Genomic DNA, 25,720 nt, shown 5'->3' with positions numbered 1-25,720 from the left:
GGTCGCTCAGTCAGTTAAGCATCCAGCTCCTGATTTCAGCTCAGGTGATGATCTCACGGTTTATGGGACTGAGCCCCATGTTGGGCTCTGCGCTGACAGCGTGGAGCCTGTTGGGATTCTCTCTCCTCTCTCTGCCCCTCCCCAGCTCATGCGTGCAAGTGCGCGCTCTCTCTCTCTCAAAATAAAGTAAACATTAAAAAAAATAAGGCAAAAGGCATTTGGCAACCATGACATTAACATCTACAGTGGAATTCTATTATGTAAAGACATCACAGAATTTGGAATGAAAGGATGTAATGATAGTTTACTACTTCTTCCCCTACTGCTAAAAAAAAAAAGAACCTTTGATTTCTTCAATAATCTTGAGAAATAGTAAAGAGAAAACTTTTGCCAAATCATAAACAACTGTTACCAGCTCTGATATTCTTCTGTTAGGGTTCACTTCCTCTCTTTTAATTTTCCAATTTATAAAAGCATGGTAAATTTGTTTCAATATTACTCAAAAGAATTTCAGATTTTTTAAATGTTGAAAATTCATTTGTAGTTCCCCAAATAACAGAAAACCTCTTTGTTTTCAAACTGCTGACAGGATGAATTCCTTCACCCCCTTGGAAAATAACCTAAAACTATGTGTTGAGATCTGAATTTGCAGTACTATTACACAGCATGCGTTGGACATCTGTCTTAATGTAGCCTGATTTACCTCCTCTGCTATAGTCCAGCCAGTCTTCTCACTGCTCCCAAACCCAGCAAAGTTTACATTCAGATTATCATGTTCTCCGTTGCTGCAACAATCCACTTTCCTTCTACCTAGCATAAGCATAAGACCAGACCCGGCTCAAATCCTACCACCTCCAGGATGACTCAGTAAGTATAGCCTTTGAGCTATAATTCTTATCTGTGCCACACAACTTAGTACTTAGTTATATTCTGTTACAATGTCTGAAGAGCAGGGTAGCCTATCAAAACTTAAAGCAACTCCATGAGAAAATCGAATCAACTGAACTCCACTGTTGATTTAGAATATGGATAGCCGACATGTATAAAAAGAGTAAGGAAGACAGGTGCTTCAAACATGAAAAATTTTTTTAACTTTTCTAAGCACCTTCAGAACCTAAAGCAGTACCATATTATCTGTAGTACATTGTTTTACTATCCTCACTCCTGCTAGTTTTCCTTTCCTTCTAGGAAAGGTCTGATTCTCCAAGCTCATACAGAGCCAAGCTTGGTGAATGTTCGCAGTGATTCACTTAATGGGATGTTTTGTTACATAATTAGTAACCAAATGATAGATTATGGAATGCAATGACTAATTTCATGGTGCATGAGAAATTCAAACTGGCTCTGAAATCAACTCAAAAGAGCTCTTAAAGTGTTGAGACAAGTGCCAGAATTAAGAAAAAAATGTGATGTCGTTTAAATAGTGACCTTGAAAAACTGTCAGAGAAGTTTTTGTATGTTCACCGAGCTAATCTCATCACGATGCAGACCTATTTCATATTACCCAGGCCTTTCATATTCCAAAAAGATGCTTTTAAAAAGTATAAGAAAATGTTTTATTAAATATAATCATTAAAGTAAAATTTACAAGTAACCAAAATTTTAAACAGAGCAGTAGTTTCTTAATTTTGAAAGCACTCGTTTCTAAGTTATTCTTTCCACTAAATACTTAAAGGTCATGCAACTGGTGGGGTTTTAATGCAATTTGGATTAACATTAAATCACTGTCCAATTTTTTTAGTAAGAAAAAAAAGATTAAGAGAAGACCTTCTCCTTTGTTACCTCCATGTTTACCTGTGGGGAAAGAAATCATGCTCAAAAAAAACATTCATACATTTGTTCCAGCTAGAAAATAACAAAATTAAGCATATATTTCAAGTCAAATCTCATTACAACAAACTTCAAGGGAGGATACAAATTACAGTATCTCAGTACTAAATTCAAGCAGATATCCACCAGGAGTCTAAATGTTAATTTTTTAATATAAAGTTAGACAAGAAGAAACACATTTTATTGACTCTGACTTTAAAGAAGTATTGACTGTCTTACTTATTCTAACATTACACTGTGTTGAATAATGTATCTTTTCCAAAAATTAACATATGGTGCATTTTGCATTAAGGTACACATTGTTGAAAGGAACTAGCAAAACAGGAATATTCCAAAAGTTAAACTGTGGATCATATCAGCAAAACTCAGAAGTTCATGTAAGGCAAATTGAAATCTGTAAAAGTGACAAGATCTAAAACATTTGCTTCATGTGTTTTTTTTCAAAATTCTAATACAGCAAAGAGTGTGAATGCTCAGTTCTCAAACAGTCTTATCTTTGTAGAAACAATCACATTAACTAAGATTCAACAGTTAGGCTCCCAAATGAAAAACAACACCATATGGAATTCCCTCCTCTTTTCATCCAAAACACTTTTAAGGGCTTTGCATTAAAGATGATTAATATACATAAACACTAACAAGAACAACAATGAGAAAAGTATAATAATAAATTATAAAAAAATAAATTCTCAATTCATATGGATCATGGAAGCAGCAACAAATGTCACAAAATATAATGTTTGCATAAAACCTGAGGGGAAAAATAATGAGCACCAATTATTATGACATTTCAAATATAACCATTTCAACTGAGATTTAAATAATCTTCCAAATAAAGCCACAATTAAAGCTAGTTTGTGATTCTAAATTAAAATGATGGCCCTTGTGGTAAGCACTTCAGATTTTTAATCTTTTTCTTTAAAGAAAAAAAAAAAACATGGATGCTACATTTCTTAAATAAATACCACCAAACTTCAGTGAAAAACAGCTTTGTGAGATAGGCAGCACTATCCCCATTTCCAAATGAGAAAACTGAGGCTCAAACAGATGGCAAGCTTTGCAAGGTTATATATTTAATGAGGACACTGAAAACAGATCCCAGAATTCCTCACTCTTAGTAAGGGTCCATACACTAGACCATCAATTTTTATATAACCAATTTTCAAATACTTACCATAGAAATGTCCAAATCCCATGCTGATTGCAATCACCAGAGCAAGTATAACACATTTATTGAGACCACTGCTGAACTGGCGTTTATGCAACTCCTTAGAGGGTTCGGTTTCTTGTTCGGGGAGTAGCCGTTCTTCAGAGTCAGAACTAGAAACAGTCTTCTTCCTAACACGGCGTCGTCTAAAGGCAGGACTAGGCTGATGACTGGTCTCATCGCTACTTGATTCGTCGTCGCTAGGCTGGGATGAAAATACTATTTTAAAAAGAAAAACGTAAATATTAAAAATTTTAGAATAGTTTTTCTAGTAAATGATTTAGAATAATCAATGCCATCCCTACATGCCCTTTTACATAAGACAGCCAAAAACAAAAACAAAAGAACACAAACACTCAAGTTTTCAAGTTTATCAACATAAAGCCATAAACATCAAAGATTTCAACTGTGATACACAAGAATCAATCATAGTCTGTGCCTTTGAGGGTCTATCTGGTTTTATTTTTCAAACCTCTCTTAAAGTTTATACTGTTAGAACAATCATTCTCATAGTCTATTAAATTTCTTTGCTATTAGAACCATAAACAGATACTGTTTCTGGAAGGAAAAAAAAAACTGTCAATCTCTTCTTTCAATTTCAAATAGAGGCAATTTAAGCTCAACTGTTGAAGGGACACAGGGAGGTATACAAACAGTTCCTGTGACTTACAAAGTACAACAACTACCTAAAGTTTTCTTGGGTGTATCTGGACCCTAGTTTCATTTCCATTCCTTGAGTCCACAATCAAGGTTCAAAGCACTATAGTTTAACACAGGTATCCAGAAGTCAGATGAGCCCTTCCCTTCGACTGCCACTCTTACTAGAAGGTTATTAATTTTACCCTCTAGTAAATATGTCAGCATGAGGAAGTGACACAACAGCTATCTCCGATATTAAGGACTAGTCTGGTGCTGCTCCTTTATGAAAAGAATAGTAAAGAACAACAACAACAACAAAAAAAAGCCACAAGAAATCTCAAGTCCTGGTATATCCACTAAAAAAATCACCTTTGGTTTTTTCAAATTTATAATTTGTTAACACCGCTCCATCAATCAATAAACTATATGTTAACACAGAAGGTTAGATAGCTTGGTAACAATTTCCACAGGCCAGTTAGAGGAATAAAAAAAAAAAAGCACCAAAAGGATAAATGTGAACCTCAATGTTATACAAAGAGCTCCAAAATAACAAACATTCATGCTTCAAAAAAGTAAAATGGTTCTTCAGAAGACAGGATAACCATGCCACAGGAAAGTTGGTGACTTAGGTTAGGCAATACTTTTTAAAGATGGATCACAGAGGAATTCAGGTAACTTTCACACTGACAACAACAAACACAAAGACAAAAAGAACTACTGAATGAACGAATATTCCTAATATTTAGTGATACAGATGCCACTGAGAGATCTTTTGGTCATGACCCTTATGCCCATCATGTTTATCTGGTTATTCTTGATCACTAGTTTTTCCCAGATGCCGTCGCCTCAGCTGTGAGGTTACATTTCTTGGACAAAGAGAAAGAAAGGAAGACTTAAACAAAGCATTACATAATACAAAGGCATTCAAGATCATGGTTGGAGCATTTAAGTCAGACTCTCTGGCAATATGTATTAAGATGGATAAATGCAAAAACAATTCGTCAAGATTCCTTTCAAATTTCATTTGAAATGTCACAAAATTAAATTTATTTAATTCTACATTAGCATATCACCATCATTATATATTCTAAGTAAACAAGGCAGCCTAATCTATATTAATAAATTCACCTCCTTATCTAATGCTTCCATCTTTTTTAACCCATACATAGGACAGCTAAAATATTTTGGTTTTAAATTTCTTCCAAAGCTTAATTTGGCCCACAGTCCAAGATGCAGGCAACGCAAAGGCATGCAGTAAGCTCAGCCAGCTTTATTACAAGACCAATTTGAACACCTGTTTAGAGTATCACAGATGACAACAGATATCTTTAAAGCACTAAGTAAATAGTAAATGTGACTAGGCACACTCAGCTCTGGAAAAGCTGATCAGATTTAGTCACACCACCTTGGAAAGCGAGTTGGCTAGGAACATGGTGTTTCAGCTGATCATCCCATCCCCTTATGCATTCAGGAATCTTCCACAGCTTCTCCCACCACCTTTCTTTTGTGAATAAACAGGAAAAAAAGATGTATAAAGCTTTGTTATAAAGACTAAAAAGGAAAAAGAGAATTGAAAATACTTATTTTAATTATCACTTAACATCGTTATTTGTGCTCCATCAAAATTTTACAATCATGCCTTTTAAAAAAAACATATGCAATACAAACTTTTCTACAGCTACCAACTTTGCTTTCTTGGGGGAGAATCCTCTGGCAGCAGTGGACAGTATTCTCAAATAAACAAAAAGTATATTGTCCCAAGAATCTAATTTAGAAGAAGAAAAAACCTGAAGATGGAATCCTACAGAGATGGAGAAGGGAAAGGAAAATCAAAATAACCAGGAAATAGGTAGTCAGGAATTAAACCAAGAAAAATAGGAGATAAGAGAGAGAAAACAAGACTCTTAGCAATGGATTTCTATATAGTGTTTTCAACGTAATCCAAAATGTCCTTTTTTCTTATTACTTTGTAATACTTTATTGAAATAACTTACTCCTTTCGGAGAGATAGCAATGGATAAAAATACTCCTAATAAAATATTTCTCTTAACTGAAACTGTAAAATCCCCAAGTCCAAGTTCAGAATGGAGATAAAAACCAGAATAATGTGCTCTGAAGTGTCCAAATTCCTGAGAAAAATTGTTTATAGCATCAATTTCTTAGATGTCTGATTGGACTCTTCTGCTACTCCTGCTTCAATGTGACTACTTTTTCTGGCCCATGAATATTCTCAAATTAAACCAGCATCTATAGTTTTCCAAAAAAAGGAAGGATGGAAAGAAAGAAGACTACTTGAATACAGCATGAATCCTGGATTTAAACAAAATAAAATCTGATGAACAAAAAAGGTTCTAAAATCATTTCATTAGTCCTTGTAATAAATGTACTACGTATACATTCTGGCAAAGGCTGACCACCACTAAGAATGCCAGTTGAGTATTTAAATATTTGAATGAAAAGCTCTTGTATACTAACTGAAAATAACTCACCATTAAACGAGATAGCTAAAAATCTCTACTTGACATTTTTTTAGCTTAAAGTGGAATAAGAGAAATTCCATTTGTCTGATTCTGGCAAATGTTAAGTATTAAAGAATGGTAAATTCTAAGAAAATGATCCAAAATAGACACGTCCCTATTTTTCCATCAAATTAGGACATTTTGGAATCCCTTAGCAGTGCACCAACTTGTCTTTCCCACAATTCATCCTTGAGCTACTGCTCAAGTTATTGGTTAATAAGTGTGAGTTAATTCCAGGTCTGTTTATCTTCCAGTAACTTTGTGTCTAAATATTTATGTCCATGTGAAAAGACGTTATTATATACATCCCTCCAAATGAGCCAAAGAAATATAGAAAGGAATTAGCTCAGTAACTCACATTTTAACTTCCAAATCATTATCTCAACAGTAGGCATGAACTGCATTAATAATATGACTTAAAATAGGAACCTTTCATAACTCAATCTAAAATGAAAGATACAAAGGTCAGAGGCTTTGGGATGCTGCTGTGCTGCCAGCTCTTTGAACCCTGTTTAGCACATAGTAGCATCCAATAAATGTTTGTTAAATGATTAATAACTGAAAGGATCTAAAAGACTTCAATTAATAAGCTTATTTCTAGAATATAAAATTCGTACCACTGTAAGTAGAAACCTTAACTTTCTCCTGTTTTTAGTTACAATGGCACAATCTCCCACCCTTAAAGATCTAAAAAATGTATCAAATGCATTTGAGTGTTTCAGACAGTAACAAATCTCCTTGAAGATATTTTTTTCATCTTTCACTTAATAAAAGATGTTGTTATTTATTGTTATAGCAATTGTACTCTAAGTCCTACAATGTAAGAAAACACCAGATTTAATAGTAGGTTTTACAAAAAAAATCTCAAATGTATTAAAAACTTGACCATTATATATATAAAAGGTGGTCACAGGAGAACTTAAGTCTGTCATCAGTGTATTCTTTATGCAGTTCTTACCAGTTTCTGGCTGACAGAATGTATACTGGCTGCTAGAAGAAGAGCCCATGTTAAAGTCTTCTGGACTCTGTGCTTCTTCAACAATTATAGCTTCCTGATTTCCCATTTCTTCTAACTTAGGTGGCTCAAGGGTAACAATATCAGAATCATCACTGACAGTTCCAAAATAGACATGGTCTTCCGACGACTTTTCTTCTCTCTGAGGAATAATTTTAAAAACAGTAAATTTAACAATTATTTAAGAGCCTTATGTTTTCTATGCAGTTCAAAGTGTACAACAGTACTTAAGTGCTATGGTAATTTAGGCTTAAAATAAAAGATAGGAGTCCTGCCCAAAAGACAAAGATTACTCAGGAGTAGACTCATCTTTCAGATTGAAAACACCATCAACCCCCTTGACGATTATCTCTGTCAGAATTAGATCAAACTGCTGCCTAATTTTCATGGGCTACAGAAACTAAAAAGCTCACTTTTAAAACACAAGGACCATGGAAAAGAGGATTCATTTCTCACCAGTTCCATGGGTTTATTCGAGCATAATTCAATAGTCAGGAAGCCCGTAAAAGACTGATTACAAATTTCTCTGGTTGCATATGTAATAAATTTCAATAGCTATGCCATGTAAAAATCATATAAACTAGTTTTATCTAGAAGTCAAGTAAAACACCAAAAAACAAGATTTTGTTTGTTCTCAAATTTAAAAACGAATCTTCATTTTTAAAGATCAGTCCTAATAACTTAATTTCTCAGTATAATTCAAGAATATAATCTACTTCAAAGTAAAATTATATTGGAGAGTAAATGAACAGATCTTTCACACATTTCCAAGAAATCACTTTTGTAAATTAAAAGGCATTTCACTTAAGAGTTGAAACAGAAGCTAACGCTAATCATAAAAGTGACCAATCTGTGGAATCTCAAAATTTTTAATAAATGTTGCATAATTCAAAGAGGAATAAAAATATAACTAGAAAGGGAAACCTTAATTATTCCTTAATATTCCCTAAGGAATATTGCTTACCATATATCCACAGAGTAAAACATATGTTTACCTCAAGGGCCGACTTCGTTTCCTCCAAAGCTGGATAAGCAGTTTCTCCCATTAACACTGTGCCATTTTGGCTACTCTCTGATATAAAGCAAAGATCAATTCAATCAATTATACTTAACTGACTTTTTATAGGCCACATATATTATAATCTGAGTACATAAAATCTATTCCTAATTTTGTAAGTGGATTTAATGAAATGTCATATACAATCATAACATCACTCTACTGTTGCTAAAAAGATCTCTGTATTTCAAATATAATTATTTGAAATTGTCAGAGGATAATTTTAGATACCGAACTGAACTCATTTAAATTCTACTAAAAAAACAATACAATCTCTAAGTAAACAACATAATCCCTACTGTACAATACCAAAGTACTAAATTTAAGGTGTTTGTAAAAATCTGTTAATATGGGAAAACATTTTTCAGACATCTGATGGTACATTTCCTGAACTCTTAGTTTATTCAGAATTCCTAAAAGTAGCACTATTCTAATGACTGTCAATACCTGGTAACTCAACAAACAAAACTACAGCTTCAAATTATGAGTTCTTTGCCATGAAAAGGACTATAAAAAATTAGGATTCAAAAGAACACAGAAAAACAAAATGTCACTACAGGAGATATATTTTATAAGAAACTCCTCAAAGAAAAAAATGTACAAAAAAAACCCCTAGAGTTCATACAATTCTATTTTTCATACAAAAGGCTATAAAATTTTCATAGAAGTCAAAAATATTAAAATAATACATGATAAACATAAATTTTATGCACAGCCAAGAACATATACCAAACGTTATATGCATTTGCATATTTTATTACATTAATTTAAGAAGATTATTATTAATTTTATCAATTTTTATGTATAGCAGTTATCTCCAGATAAAAAGAATTAAGGGTGACTTAAAATTTGTTTTGTTCATCATTTTTTTCTGTCATTAATGTGTATATTTCTCATAGAATTTAGTCCCTCCAAAAAAAACAGAGGAGGAAAAAAAAGAAAAACTTTGCCATCTGTATGTGTTACATAGCCCCTAATAGAGTATTAATCTGAAATTAAGTCTTTCAGCAAAGGTGGACTTGGGTCCAAGAACTCCCAAGGAAGTCTGGAAATACTTTTACATATGTGAGTATGTGTATTTCTTGGGAGAAAAATCTGGCCTATCAAAGATGAGGATCACTGTTCAAATGAGAATAATCAATACACAGGCTGAAAACAAGATTAACAGGTATAAACCATCATTACTTCTAGACATGATGCATCCACTTTATTCTCCTGAGGAGAATATGTTCTATTTACATTTTAATGCAATTTTTTAAAACTGTTTAAGAAGTCATTTAAAAATGAAGAGTAAAGCAGTTAAATGCCTTTTTTTACCACCTCTTACCAAAAGTAATTTGAAGTGTGACGCTAACTAGAAAAGAGTTTAGTAAATCTCTTGTATTTTGTACATCACTAGTCTTAAAATTAGTAGTGTTTAGTTACTGGTTACACTTGCATTATCAAAGAGTTTATACGGAGGCTGAAATACATACTACAGCTGCAAATAAACCACTGGTTGGTGTCACTACCCAATCCACACGAAAATTTTAGTCATTTAGTGACCGTATCTGATTAGCCAGAAAGGCTGCCTGACTAGAAAGAATGCAAGATTCACACTATTGTTCACACATCCTATTTAAAAAAAATAAAATCAGACTCCTTTTAACATCGTACCTCCTTCCTCTGATTGCAATACTTGTAGCTCCTCTTGCTCTAAAGATGTGCATTCTGGAGCGAGCTCACAGCTGTCACTGGCTGTGCCATGTTCAGAATTCACCATCTCTATATCAGACCCCTAGGGAAAAAAATGATCATCAGTTATATGTCTATCAAATCAAGCTCAAAGCTGGGTTTCACTACATGTAGATGCTTCCATTGTTAAAAGTCCTGGATGCTGCCATACTTCAAAAGGAACAGTATCTAATCTGACTACCTTTTATTCAATTTAGTCCATAATGGCCTATGTCAGGGAAACAGCAGAATGGAATCACAGGGTTAGATTCTAAGAGAAGTCAGCCAAAAGTCAAATGCTGTACTCTATTTTATAAGCCCAAGCAATTAATTTGATCACAGAGGGTAGGTTTTTAAGCTTTGCTATTTCTATTAATTTACTTCTACTCAACATTTACGAAGGTACTATGCAAGGCACTTTGCCATGTGTTATGAGGTATAAAAACCTCAATTCCAAAATTCAAATTTGCAACCTATTCAGAGAAATTTCCATATGCAAATAACTATTTACTATGGCAACGCAGAACTAAAAGTCTAAAGGCAAGGATTAAAATGTATCTATAGAATTGATGGAGTAAATTTTCTCTATAAAATTTTAGATTATTCTTTATTCTTCCAAGGTTGTCCTCCCTACTTTGATGTCAACTACCTTCTCTTTAAGAAAATAGTGGATCTTACAGTTTTTTCTCATATCTTAATTAGTAAAATAAAGTTAACCACTAAGTTGGTTCTACCTATCCTCATGCCCCTCTCCCAATTTTTTGTGATTTACTGATCCATGAAACTGAAAGGTCTAAGTTCTCCTAATATACATAACTCAAAACAGCAAAAATTAAAAGAATTCATTAAAGGAGTAGGTTTTGAGTTTAGTCCTAAGGAGAATTCTGAATGTTAAGACTCTGGGAATGCCTAAAGTGGTAGGGAAATGACAGAAACAGGGTAGGGCTGAATTGGGGACTGCAAGGGACACAGGTTCTGGCCTAAAACAGAATGGCAGCAATGGAAAAGGAAAGGAAACACATGTAAGAGACATTAGCAAGAAAGAGTAGAACTGGATAACTAGATACAGAGGGAAGAGGGATGAAAATACGAATCTGATCTACTCTGTGACAAGATTATCTCCAACAGAAGCACCCTAATGACACACTTCGCTAAGTGCACGAGAGGCTTCCTGCCTTGCTTCACAATGCAGAATCCTAAGTAAGACTCCCACAGCTTCCTTGTTCCTATAATGTTAATTATCCTTGAAGGAAAAGTTACTGCTATGGGAGCTGATCTAAGCTTTGTATAAAACAGGTTAAAAACAGAAAAGTCATTTATTTAAAAAAGAAACCACCCCAATCTCAATTGGTACAGCTGCTATTAAATTTTCCAACTATACTACAGAAAAAAAAAAAATCCTTCTTTGGTTAATAGTGATTTTTAGAAGACAGGAGTAACCAACTGTCTAAGCCTTAAATTATCAAAGTAATTATAAAAAATACCATTTAAAACTTTTATTAGTCAAGGAAAACAAGTCAAGCCTTAAGAGATCCTAAAAACAAATAGGAAAACTGTAGACAAATCCATTAAAACTTTAAATATAGATGACTTTTAACTTATTGCTTCTATTTATCAGTATTTTATGATTTTTCTACAATGAACATATATTACCAATGTGGAAAAGAAATTAATGCTTATTATATACTAGTCATATAACATCATACTTCTGTAAGAATATTCATTTTTTTAAAGAGTTCTGGCCATAGCCTTGTTTCTGTCAAGTTCTGCTAATAACATAACATAACATAGCATACCAAAAGTAGAACATATGTTCTCCATGCTCCTTTCTGGTGTGTTTTAATGCAGCCAACATTTCCTAGTTATAAAATTTGGCCAAATTACTTAACCTCTCTAATCTCTAGTTTTCACAACTATGAAATGAGAATGAAAACAATCTATACCACAGACGGTTGTTTACAATTCTATGAGAATGTAGGTAAGGTGCAGGCCCTACACAATAATAAACCTTCAATAAATATTTGCCTAATGTCTCAAAGCTGAGGAAAGCAATGTACTATAATGCAAAAGATACTGCTCGTTAAGAGTTTTCAGTAGTGAAGTTTAATATGGGTGCAAAAGTGTCCAAGCTATGGACAATGGAACCTTAGGCTTCAACATAAAAAAATAATGGCCTTCAAAAAGCCCAGCTTACACCACTAACACTGTAATATTACAAATTGCCTTATTTGTATTAAATAGCATTAAAAGTATTAATAGCATATTAAATATTAAGGTATTAAATAGCATACCTCATGTATTGAAGTATTAAATAGCATACCTCATGATTGATGACAGTCCAACCACAAGATGAATCACTGTCACTGGAATTTTCAGACATTTTTCAGGTCTACAAATATAAAAATATATTGACATGTGGGGTATATTTTTAAAAATTCTATAGGAAGCACTACATGTGATCTAGTATGAAAAGTGGCTTGCTGCCTTCCAGGTGAAACTGAGACAACCCACCCACAGAATTATCATACAGGGCATATAACTGCATATTTCTATGAACAAATACAACCAAACTTTTAAGACAAGAGAACCTCCTCAGTTAGACTATACGGACAGTCATATTGTTGGAATAAAGAAATAAAGTCTGAAAGAAAATGTAGGATTTGGCCAGGCAGAACTGAAGGGAAAGGAGAAGCCAATTTGACTCTGTGAGTAAATCAAGGGTTGAGAGACCAAATAGCGGAAGAGCTCCCAGGCCAAGCAAAATAAAGTCTATTGTGTTGGCAACATGAAGCAATATAGATTTTTCAAGCAGGGAAAGAATACGATCAAACAGTTTTTATGAAAATAACTATGTCAGCAATACTCCACCTGAATTAAAATAAAGCAGGGGGAGGGGGGAGACCAGAAATGGGTTAGAAACTTGAGGTCATTGACAATAACCCAGACTCAAGTCCTAAAGCAGTATATATATTGGTCACTCTAACTGGTTTGTTCTCCCCTTTCTATCTGAAACTCCTATTTAAACTTCAAAACCAAGCTAATCAAATGATATTTTACTGACTTCGTTCAACATATTTAAGTCCTATAAATGCTCCTATTATTGTACATACACTGAGAACACATTAAATTCAAGTTGAATTAGCATTTCTAACAGAACGCTAATGCAGATAGTTCAATATGGAAACAGTGCTCATTTACAAACAGGCCAAAAAATATTGGTCTGAATCTTCTATTAGTGATTCTGGAAAAATTAACATTTTAAAATGAGAAAATATAAAGAGGTGCTTGGCCACTAATAATATAAAAATTAGCATGTATTCAGACAAATTACTCAAAACCTAAAATGAGATACAAAGATGACTGTGTGACTTATACTGTCATGCTAGAGCATTTTCTAGTAAGTCACCTGATTATTTGATTTCCTACTTACAACTGATTAGGGCCCAGGCAGTTTATAACTCCATAAATGTAAAGGTAAACTATTCCAGTAGAGAAGATTACCCCAAAGGCTATAGCACTCCATATTAAGCTATTATACAATTCCCAATTCCTCATTGAACCAGTTTTTATGAGTTTAAAAAAAAAAAAAAAACTTTGATACATTACTATTTGTACTTGAATTCTTTTATAACAATTTGAAAATTATGAGCTGACATATGAGACTACACAAAAACTGAGCAATTAACTTCACAGGAGGAAAGAGGAATGGTCAAAGAAGTCTTTATGAGGTTACAATGTTTTTTAGACATGGGAGACAGCAAGTTTTAACTGAATTAGTTGCCAAAATTTAAAAGTTGAGAGATTTCACAAAAAAATAAAGTTGTTTCCCCTTTAGAGATGACACTGGATGTCCCAAAAGAACAGAAAAAGCATTACAGAGCAAAAACAAAGGCAGAAAACAACTAAATATGAAAGTTCTAAGCAAGGCAATTAATCTAGCATGAGTGGAATGTTAAAAGAAATCAGTTATGAATCTTTAAAAGTGCATATATTAAGATGAGGTAGCAAGCAATTAAAGAGCCCTAGACCTGGGAGATGCAAGCCATCAGAGCAATACTCCCTGGAGAAGATGAGTATACATTTAACCAGGATTCATGAATGGGAGGGAACAAAGAAAGGACAGGGTTAGGAAAGATTTGAAAAGACATCAAAGATTTTTGTTTTAAAGGATTTAATAACCAAATACAGAAGGGAGAGAGTGTTGGTAGGATAACTCCCAGGTTTCTGGTTTAAGTGACTGGGTAGTTGGAAAAACCATGGAACAAGAAGTAGGATAAAGAAAACTACCTGAAGCCTAAACATTCTTCCTTCCTGTGAAAGCTTCTAACCTCCTTTATAACCCACATTCTCAATACTGCTTCATCTCACCTCTGAGACTTACCAGTGCTTTACTTTCTTAATAATCTTCCAAAACTTGTGGGTTGATTACCAAACCCAGAGATATTTAGTGTGTACATATCTCCTACTTTTCTCTAGGTAATTTCCATTTAAACGGCTCTTTTAAACAGGTAGTTCCTAGCTTTCGTTTTCTAACAAAGTACTCTAGTAGCTCAGGTGTTCAAATTAACAAAGCCAACATTTCAAAATAAAGTTATATACATTGCTAAACTGGAACAACTTGAGCATATTTGAGATTTTCAAATCAAGGAGCCCCATTAAATCAGGCCCCAGTTTAATTCTTAGTTTACTCATCTGGAAGGAAGGACAAATTTGACATCCAGTCCAAATGAGAAAAAAAGATTCCCTACTGGACATAACACCAGAGAAACAGTTTGGTTAAGTAGAATTCAGAGCCTTACTAAAGAACCCACTTAACTCAGCAATTCTCAAAAAGTTGGGTGCACTGCAATTAAAGCAAAATTTTAAAAACTGAGCCCCACCCTAAATACACTGACTCTAAAAGGTGCCATTGTATATGAACCTCCTCATTCGTCAGTGACCTTCCTAAGATGATAATTTTATTATATTATTCCTTTAACATGCTAAGATTTTCATACTGTCTTCAGGGTAATGCCCAAAGGTACTGAATATCTAATGTTTCATCTCTAGCATCTCATCCTCACTCCATTCCTTCCCTCTTTGCTCAGACTTTGATACCCTAAAAGGCTTGACATTGCAGATATTCTGATCAGTTCGCTAGCCCCTTACCTCAACCCAAACTCCTGTGCCCGTCCTTCCTATCTCATCCCCAAAGACTAGTATTTTCCCTAATCTACCACTTAAGAGAATGCTGTGCTGTAATTGCTTATTTACTTGCCTATTATATAATCCCAACACACAAGCACAGTGCTTGACACATATTAGGTACTCAAAAAGAAGAAAGGCAGATTGCTGGATGGTGATGCAGTTAGTAACACAAGTCTAAACTGTTCAAGGAAATAAAAATTCCGGAGGGACCCATGAAGTTCCTCTCCCATTATTTTGACCAAAGGTAAAGGCACAAACTCCTCCCATTTTAAAAGCATTACTAATAATTTAGAAATATGCAGTTTATGGGAAGTTACAAAGGCACAAATAATCATACAAAGTTATAAAGTTAAGGTACTTTATGAAGATGATAAACTTGAAGCACTTTTCTAGACCCAGGCTTCCTTTCAGTCTTGAGTAGTTTCTTTGTCATACATTTCCCATTGCTTAGGCTTCTTGGGCATTTCAAATATAACATCTACAAGACTTAAAATCATCTTCCTGCTGTTCTTCCTATTTTTGCTATCTCAGAGAACAGCATTAGCCAAAAACAATCTGGCTATAAGGAAAAGCCACAAAATATCAACCCCTAGATTTAGGATAGCTAAAACTTCACCTTGACCCCAAAATCCACTCTTACCCCAACTTCATCATTTTCCACTTCAGTTAAGGTAACAGCTCCCTCATGGATCTCTAACATGTGATCAATTCCCTTCCAGTCACTCCTTTACAAGGCTGCCCACACTAAGTTTATCCAAAAACATAAATCTAATCATTTGAACTACTCAAATCACTTAAAATTAGTCTCCACTGCCTTCCAGATAAAACCCAAAGTCTATAATAAGAGATTCCAGAATAGGAGACATCATTTAAATGGACTCTCTCACCTCGCAATATGTTAAGATTTTGTATGTAGAACTCTATTGAAGAGAATTTGACAGTAAGTATTACAAGCACATGGTATCACCAGAGAATACAGCACAAGCTGGTGATGATAGGATGTAAATTTACTCCATGGAGTCTCATCTCATTTATGAAGCTACTTACAGCAGAAAGACCAATTCTACATGGGTATAATTACACATTCTTCAGCAGACAGGAGGCCTAAGGTGATCACCATTTTAAATTCATTCCTTTACCCATCTGTTCAACATTTATCAAGTATCTAGGCACTTGCTAGGTATTGAAAATACCATACACCAAAGTACAAAACAGACAGGAGTCTTGTCTCCTGGGGCTTGAATTCTATTCATAGTTGAGTATTTTGAACTGCATCTGAGCCCTGTGATGGAGGAAAGCAAGGAACACTGAAAAATCTCCCAGTCCTGTTTTGTCTTCTGACAAATGACTAAATGCAAAAGGGCCAACCTTCCCTCACAAATCCCAGGTTAAGAGTCACTTCCACTTCTCCTCATGATTCCCTTGTTTACTTGCCCTTATAAAACCCCTTGGTTTCCTCTCTCTTTGAGATGTTTCTCATTAATGAACTTTCTCTATATTGCAATAGCCTGAATTAAAATCATCAATTATACTGTGCATTTCATCTTCCACAATGGAGACATTCAATAAACAATACATAAACAGCTAAAATACACAGTATATTTGATGCTATATTTCTAACTATGAAGAAAAACAAGAGAGGAGTACAGAAAATCCAAAGTTGGAAGGGACTGATTTTTAAAAACATAGTCAGGAAAAGCTTCATTAAGAAAAGTATATTTGAGCAAATATTTGAATAGGTGAGGCTATCCTTATGCGGTTAGCTGGGGAAAGAGCATTTCTGACCAAACTGCAGGTACAAAGTTGGAATGAAGCCTGCCTCCATCTCTGAGGAACAGCAATGAGGCCTGTGTGGTAGAGAAGAGTGGCCTGAAAAGCAAGCAGGAAAAGATGAGGGCAGAGGGCTAACAAGCACGTAGAGCCTTATAGATCCTAAGACTTTATAGCTTTTTACTCGGAGTTAAACTAAGAGTCACAGAAAATTTTTGAGGAAAGAAAGAAAACACTCTGGTAGCCTTCTTTAGACAGCACTGTAGGGGAGAGCAAAGGCAGAAGCAGGAAGATCATTTACAAAGCTACAATATCCAGCTGAGAGATTATGGTGGTTTGGACCAGGGTGGTAGCCATAAAGACAATCAGAAGTGGACAGATAACACAAATATATTCTGAAGATACAGCTAAGTAACGACACTTCCCAATATACTGAATATAGGGTGTGAGAGAGGAGTCCTGGCCTAAATAAATACAAAAACCAAATTGCCACTGAGACAGGAAAGACTTCAAAAGCAGTAGGTTATGAAAAGAAAACTGGTGAACTATTTTGGGGCATGTTAAATTTGAGACAGCGATTATCACATTCAAGTGGAAACATCAAGCAGGAAGCTGGAGACTGAGTTTAGGGGAGTTATGGGCTAAAGACGTAAAACACTTCAGGTGGCAGTTGTCAAAAGTAATAACAGCAACATTAATTTTATCTCAGAAAGTATAACTGGATTGAGTGTTACCTGATATGATGGTGCCCCTCATCCTTCCTGAGTAGCTACATTTTACTATGGAAAAGGGTAAGGTTTCCTATCACCATATCTTCTAGAATTAGACATGATGGAGAAGAATGGGAGCATTATTCTCCCACATGTCTATAATTCCAATGTAAGCCAACCAATGGGCTGTCAGCAAAGGTCTCAAAAGTGCTGCTGTGCTGTAAGTGGGATCAAAGATAAGGCAGTCTAGATAGCTTTCAAGAATCTATTTCAAAAATGTTTTTCAGGGGCACCTGGGTGGCTCAGTCGGTTGAGCGTCGACTTCAGCTCAGGTCATGATCTCGCAGTTCGTGAGTTTGAGCCCTGTGTTGGGCTCTGGGCTGATGGCTTGGAGCCTGGAGCCTGCTTCCGATTCTGTGTCTCCCTCTCTCTCTGCCCCTCCCCCGTTCATGCTCTGTCTCTCTCTGTCTCAAAAATAAATAAACGTGAAAAAAAATTAAAAAAAAATGTTTTTCAAAGGCTCTGGAACTTTCACCTCCCCAAAAGGATATCAAAATGCCTGCTTTAAACCAGACTTCATCATGAGAAAGGGAAGAGGATCCAACATCCCAACTAATAAAAAATTTTTAAACACCCTTTAAATTTTTTCTCCAATAACAACTCTTCAGAAATATTTTAAATGAGCCTATCTTGATCTGAAACATAAGTATTTCATTCATTGAGTCAGCATATACTTCTTGAGCAAGTACTATGTGCCATGCATGAATTATTCCAAGTGATGGGGATACAGCACAGCAGGGTGGCAAAACACCAGGACCTTCCCTGAAGAGTTCATATTCTAGGGCTACACACAAGCAGAATATATGGTAAGTCAGTTGGTGGCTAATAACTGTGGAGAAAAATAAAGCACGAAGGGGGAAAACTGAATGTAGGGATTGGAGGATAGGGATCAGAATAAGATTAGATAAGGTTAGGGAAAGTCTCCTACCAAAATATGAGGGCAACTATTTCTCTATAACCTCAAAAGGCTAACAACCATCATTAATGTCTGATCATCTCCTGAGCAAAAACTATCTTATTTTAATGCACATTCCCCAGATAACTTAGTGGGGTTGTATATCTTTCCCAATGTTTACTGACTATCCTTATTTCCTTTTCTGTAGATTATCTCATGTTCTTATGTTCACTTTCTTATTGGATTATCTTTATTGATCTGAAGTTCTTTAAATTGGGTCACAAAATAATTCACTATTACACCCATCACAAATATTTTCTTCTAAAATGCTTCAGTTTTTTAAAAATACCTTCTATCATAAATTTTATGCAGTCAAATACAGAGGATGGAGAACAGGGTGTTCTTTAGAACACCTATATTATATATCTTGCTTGCTCTTAAAAAGTCTTTCCTAATCCAAGGATGACAAAACTATTCTATATTTTCTATTAGGACTTTCTCAGTTTGGGCTTTACATTTAACTGTTTAAATCTATACATCTGGATTTTTTTCCCTTTTGGTGTGAGAAAATATCCCGATTATGGAAATTTCATACTTTTTCTATGATTTGAAATGCCAGTTTTTATTATGTAAAGTTCTATAGGGACACTTGGGTGGCTCAGTCAGTTAAGTGTCTAACTTCAGCTCAGGTCATGATCTCATGGTTCGTGAGTTCAAGCCCTGCATCAGGCTCTGTGCTGACAGCTCAGAGCCTGGAGTCAGTTTCGGATTCTGTATCTCCCTTGCTCTCTGTCCCTCCCCTGCTGTCACTCTGTCTCTCTCTCAAAAATAGACATTAAAAAAAAATTTTTTTTAAGTTCTATACATTTATGAATCAATTTCTGTAGTCTCCATTCTGTTCCACTGATCTATATTCCTGTACCAATGCTGTTTTAATTATTATGGTACTTGTCACTTTCTCTAGTACCATTTTTCAACACTTTTCTTACTCCCTTCATAAACATATATAAACACCCAAAACAATTATATACAGGCAAAGATGAAACTGACGGCAGGTTACATACAATACTTACTCCAATCTGACCTTGAGAATAACTATTCTCTACAAACAGTCAAACCCTTTACAGAGAAATTCAGAAACTTTCACTATCTGGCAATCACTTAAGTCTCCCTCCTGAACTATCTCACCTGGTCAAAGTAATCTACTTACTATGTCTCCTGAATACAGAATGGACACTCATTCATCCATGTCTTCACTTACTCAAGTTACACTTCCTGGAATGCTTTCCTCCTCCTCCTTTCTTCTCATTCTATACTTAATGCTCAGCTCTCCTCCATGAAATTTTCCTAGATCAGTTTCTGACACAATGGTCTCTACTCCTGAGTCTTCAGCATTTACGTCTTACTTCTTAGCACAACTTGCCTAATGTAGTTTGTGTCACTTTTTTCCTTGAGTTACTCTGCTTGTTAGTATTATGTTCAAGGCTTTGTTTGATAAAGAGCTTCAACTTTAGCTCCACCCCTAAACTTGCCTGTGTTAAACTGAGCATAGTTATGAGTATTTTTTTAATGCTGTGTATTTTCAAAAGGGATTTAGAGCCACTAAAATCACTACCTACCACAGTGAAGAGGTCGAAACAGAAAAGCTTAAGAAATCCATTATCATCTACCAATTTCACCCACTCTTTAACTTCCAAATGAAGTCTCTAGCAGCAAGGAAAGAAAATTTGATGAAACCTAATGCCACATCACCCCAGTGGTCTGACCATGTTACTGTACTTCTCAATTCTAAAAAGACCTCCTACAAAAGCATAGCAAAAATCTATTGTAAAAAATGAAAGTCTCCAGCTGGAGCTGGCTTCTGTATCACTTCATCTTACTTTCAGCAGTCAGAGACAATACTCTTGTATCTATCAGGAGACCAGCCTTCCTGGTGTAATACTGAGGATGCTCTCAATTCAGTCTTAAAGACAGTGAAGCCTAGTTCAGATCTACGCAAAGGCATTTTACTCTAACTCTGTAGCACAGACAGCCCTCATAAAAGTGCCACACCTTAACATTACCAACATCAACTTTGCTTTGTTGTGATGCCACTGATGTACATTAAGAGTCTATTTTTTTTTCAAAAGTTTTTAAATATTTATTTATTTCTGGAAGACAGAGACAGAGTGCAAGCAAGGGAGGGGCAGAGAGACAGAGACACAGAATCCGAAGCAGGCTCCATGCTCCTAGCTGTCAGCACAGAGCCCAACACCGGGCTTGAACCCACGAAGTATGGGATCATGACCTGGAACAAAGCTGTAAACTTAACCGAATGAGCCACCCAGGCACCCCAAGAGTCGCTTTAAAAAAGTCCTACTGAACTCATTATCTTGTTCCTTGAAATTGTTAGTAAGCACATACTTCACTACATTTTCAAGCATCTTCTTTACAAAAAAGATCAGTAGAAATTTCTGACTTTAGTGTTAGAAGAACTGAGCTTATCCTGAACAGGTGGCTTCAGTAACTGAAGAGTTTTCCCTCTTGATACCTAGCCTTGGTAAATAATATAGACCTCATAATGTATATTTTGAGTAGAGGAATATCTTCATCACTGGTTCCATTTCATAATTCCTACCATTATGCTCTCTGTCTCATTTTTCTCTTCTACTTGTGTTACCTTCTTCTATTTTGTCTACCTCAATAAGCTGCTTCAGCCCTCTGGCAACAAGATAAATTCATTCATTCACGTTCATTCAGCAAATATTTATTAAACATCAACTGTATGACACTGTTCTAAATCCTTTTGTTTTAAATATTATCATTTAGGGGCTCGAAACAGGTTTTGATTAGGCAAAATGCAAGGTGAGTACAAACAGAAGCAAAACATGCAGATAAGATGGGGAGGGTATTTCAGGCAAAATGAAGAGCATGTACAAAGGCAATAAAAGGAACAGGCAAAGAAAATCTTCCTCAACAGTGGTGGTACATAGTTTATATTTGCTGCAAATTTCATTTTTTAAGTTTTACTTTTAATTTATATCCAAGTTAGTTAGCATACAGTGCATTCATTTCAGAAGTACAATCCAGTGATTCATCCCCTAATGTACCACGTGTTCATCCCAACCAGTGTCCTTAATGCCCCTTGCCCATTTAGCCCATCCCCCTACCTATGCCCCCTCCGGCAACCCTCAGTTTGTTCTCTATATTTAAGAGTCTCTTGTGTTTTGTCTCCCTCCCTGTTTTTATATTATTTTTGCTTCCCTTCCCTTATGTTCATCTGTTTTGTATCTTAAATTCCACCATTCATGAGTGGAAGAGATTTTCTTTCTCTAATTTCACTTAGCATAATACACTCTGGTTCCATCCACGTTGTTGCAAACAGCAGGATTTCATTCTTTTTGATTCCCACATAATGCTTCATTGTATATATATTCCACATCTTATCCATTCATCCTTCAGTGGACATTTGGGCTCTTTCCATACTTAGGCTATTGTTGATAGCGCTGCTATAAATGTTGGGGTGTATGTGCTCCCTCGAAACAGCACACCTGTATCACTTGGATACTTACTGCAATTGCTGGATTGTAGGGTAGTTCTATTTTTAATTTTTTTAGGAAACTCCATACTGTGTTCTAGAGTGGTTGCACCAGTTTGCATTCCCACCAGTAGTGCAAAAGGGTTCCTTTCTCTGCATCCTCACCAGCATCTGACAGGTGTGAGGTGGTATCTCATTGTGTTTTTGATTTTTATTTCCCTGATGATGAGTGATGTCGAGCATCTTTTCATGTGTCTGTTAGCCACCTGGATGTCTTGGCTTTGGAAAAGTGTCTATTCATGTCTCTTTCTCATTTCTTCACTGGGTTGTTTTTTGAGTGTTGAGTTTGATAAACTCTTTACAGATTTTGGATACTAACCCTTTATCTGATATGGCATTTGTAAGTATCTTCTCCCATTCCATCAGTTGCTTTTTAGTTTTGCTGATTGTTTCCTTTGCTGTGCAGAAGCTTTTTATCTTGATGAGGTCCCAATAGTTCATGTTTGCTTTTGTTTCCCTTGCCTCTGGAGACGTGTGGAGCAAGAAGTTGCTGCAGCCAAGGTCAAAGAGGTTTTTGCCTGCTTTCTCAAGGATTTTGATGGTTTCCTATCTTACGTTTAGGTCTTTCATCTGCTTTGAGTTTATTTTTGTATATGCTGTAAGAAAGTGATCCAGGTTCATTCTTCTGCATGTCACTATCCAGTTTTCCCAACACCATTTCCTAAAGAAACTGTCATTATCCCATTGGATATTCTTTCCTGTTTTGTCAAAGATTAGATGGCCATACGTTTATGGATCTATTTTTGGGTTCTCTATTCTGTTCCATTGATCTGTGTGTCTGTTTTTGTGCCAGTAACATACTGTCTTGATGATTACAGCTTTATAATACATCTTAAAGTCCAGAATTGTGATGTCTCCAGCTTAGGTTTTTTTTTTGTTTGTTTGTTTTCAGGATTGCTTTGGCTATTCGGGGTCTTTTCTGGTTCCATACAAATTTTAGTATGGTTTGTTCCAGCTCTGTGAAGAATGCTGGTGTTGTTTTGATAGGGATTGCATTGAATATGTAGATTGCTTTGGGTAGTATCAACATTTTAACGTCTGTTCTTCCAATCCATGAGCATGGAATATTTTTCCATTTTTATGTGTTCTTCAATTTCTTTCAAGAGCTTTCTATAGTTTTCAGTGTTGTTATCCATGGATAATATATACCCTACAGTAGTTTACACCGAAGTGAAATTGAGGCCCAAGAGAGAATCTTTGCTTTATTAATTTTCCAGCTTCTGGATCTCACTCTCCCAGCTTTTCTCATGCAACAATAAAGCAGACTAAAAGTAATTTCTTTCCCTGCTTTCAGTTTTCAGGATGCCCCACAAAGGATCAGGAAAGAACCCCCTCTCGTTAAAAATAATAATGGTATAATTATAAAATGGTACAATAATAATAAATGCTCAGCAAATAATGCAGTTAGGTTTCTCCCCCAATACTATAAACATGGAGGAGGTCAGAAAAAGGCGTTGAGGATCTTCTGAAACTGATTTTTCCATCACCATTGCACAACTTCATTTAAGAGACCACGGAGTTAAATCCTTTTGGAATGACGAAAAAAGAAAAAAAAAGATTTTTCACCTCTTTGGTTAGGTTTACTCCTAGGTATTTTATGGTTTTTTTAATGGTTTTTGGTGCAATTATAAATGGGATCAATTCTTTGATTTCCCTTTCTGCCGATTCATTATTGGTGTATAGAAATGCCACTGATTTCTGTGCACTGATTTTATATCCTGTGACTTTGCTGAATTCTTTAGGGTTTTATCAAGAAAGGATGCTGTATTTTGTCAAATGCTTTCTCTGCATTTACTAAGAGGATCATGTGGTTCTTTTTCTTTCTTTTATCAATGTGATGTTATCACACTGATTGATTTACGGATATTGAACCAGACCTGCATCCCAGGTATAAATCCCACTTGATCATGGTGAATAATTCTTTTAATGTATCGTTGGATCCGGTTGGCTAGTATCTTGTTAAGAATTTTTGCATCCATGTTCATCAGGGAAATTGGTCTGTAGCTTTCCTTTTTAGTGGGGTCTTTGGTTTTGGAATCAAGGTAATGCTGGCCTCAGAGAATGAGTTTGGAAGTTTTCCTCCATTTCTATTTTTTGGAATGCCTTCAAAAGAATAGGTGTTAACTCTTCTATAAATGTTTGGCAGAATTCCCCTGGAAAGCCATCCAGCCCTAGACTCTTGTTTTTTGGGAGATTTTTGATTACTAATTCGATTTCTTTACTGGTTATGGGTCTGTTCAAATTTTCTGTTTCTTCCTGTTTCAGTTTTGGTAGTTTATATGTTTCCAGGAATTTGTCCATTTATTCCAGATTGCCCATTTTTTTGGCATATAATTGCTCATAATATTCTCTTATTACTGTTTGTATTTGTGCAGTATTGGTTGTGATCTCTCCTCTTTCATTCTTGATTTTATTTATTTAGGTCCTTTCCTTTTTCTTTTTGATCAAACTTGCTAGGGAGTTATCAATTTTGTTAATTCTTTCAAAGAACCAGCTCCTGATTTCACTGATCTGTTCTTTTGTTTTGGTTTTGATAGCATTGATTTCTGCTCTAATCTTTGTTATTTCCTGTCTTCTGCTGGTTTGGGGTTTTATTTGCTGTTCTTTTTCCAGCTCTTTAAAGTGTAAGGTTAGGTTATATATGTGTGGCCTTTCTTCCTTCTTTAGGAAGGCGTGGATTGCTATATACTTCCCTCTTATGACCGCCTTTGCTGCATCCCAGAGCTTTTGGGCTGTGGTGTCATCGTTTTCACTGGCTTCCATGTACTTTTTATTTCCTCTTTAATTTCTTGGTTAACCCATTCATTCTTTAGTAGGATGTTCTTTAATCTCCAAGTATTCGTTGTCTTTCCAATTTTTTTCTTGTGGTTGATTCTGAGTTTCATAGTATTGTGGTCTGAAAATACCTGCAAATTGTAAATGTACCTGGGATATATCCTTCCAAACATTTTATATAAGCATTGGGGTCAAAAAGTATCCTACTTTACTCTTTCCAATTAGCTGTTTAACAAACTTCTTAATGTTTAAAAATTATTCAAAAATAACTTTAATGACTAAAAAATGTAGTGTTATATTTATCATAGTTTATTATCCTATTAATGGATGTTTAAGTTATTGATGGGTTTTTTTACCATCAATGAAAAAGAGTGATGCAAGAAAAAAGTCATCTAAGGCTTTTAGTGTCTAATAAAGATGGTTCTGTCACTATACTTTATGGTAATTTGGCAGATTCACATTTTAAAAAGTTACACTGACATAAATATTTCTGTAGTTAGATGGTGAGAAATCTCTTTCAGGAACTAAGTAGTCTTCAATAGGTTCACTGTGGGAGGAATGAACTCTCCACTGTATTTGCTTTCTTTTTTGAAAGTAGTCTAACCTTAAGTGATGGGTCAGTTTACACTTTTACCATCTACAGTGTCGACCTCATTTTGGTCCCCAAATTCTAGCAATAAATAAACCTAGCTTAGGAGACCAGTTCAGCCAGTAAGCCTTTGTGCTATGGGAAGCAGAAGTACTACCCTAGGGGAAGTTGATTTCA

At 35.2% G+C, this 25,720-nt stretch overlaps 1 protein-coding gene across 3 annotated transcripts in view; it reads right to left on the bottom strand.

Moving 5' to 3' along the window:
* The window catches only part of CCPG1 (cell cycle progression 1), a 41,298-nt gene that overhangs the window by 8,395 nt on the left and 7,183 nt on the right, over nucleotides 1–25,720 (bottom strand). For 2 of the 3 annotated variants that reach the window (XM_030318128.1, XM_030318129.1), the window contains exons 2-7: nucleotides 12,301–12,369; nucleotides 9,924–10,044; nucleotides 8,206–8,282; nucleotides 7,154–7,352; nucleotides 5,082–5,177; nucleotides 3,005–3,256 (exon numbers count right to left, since the gene is read on the bottom strand). In XM_030318128.1, coding sequence (XP_030173988.1) covers nucleotides 3,005–3,256; nucleotides 5,082–5,177; nucleotides 7,154–7,352; nucleotides 8,206–8,282; nucleotides 9,924–10,044; nucleotides 12,301–12,360 — 805 coding nt within the window. In that variant the 5' untranslated portion in view covers nucleotides 12,361–12,369. The remainder of the gene's footprint in view (nucleotides 1–3,004; nucleotides 3,257–5,081; nucleotides 5,178–7,153; nucleotides 7,353–8,205; nucleotides 8,283–9,923; nucleotides 10,045–12,300; nucleotides 12,370–25,720) is intronic. The other variant, XM_030318130.2, reaches the window with a different exon arrangement.

This window comes from Lynx canadensis, chromosome B3, assembly GCF_007474595.2.
Source record: "Lynx canadensis isolate LIC74 chromosome B3, mLynCan4.pri.v2, whole genome shotgun sequence".
NCBI classification, from domain to species: Eukaryota; Metazoa; Chordata; class Mammalia; order Carnivora; family Felidae; genus Lynx; species Lynx canadensis.
Note: the sequence above shows the minus strand (reverse complement) of the source record. Positions and strands in the feature narration are given on the sequence as shown.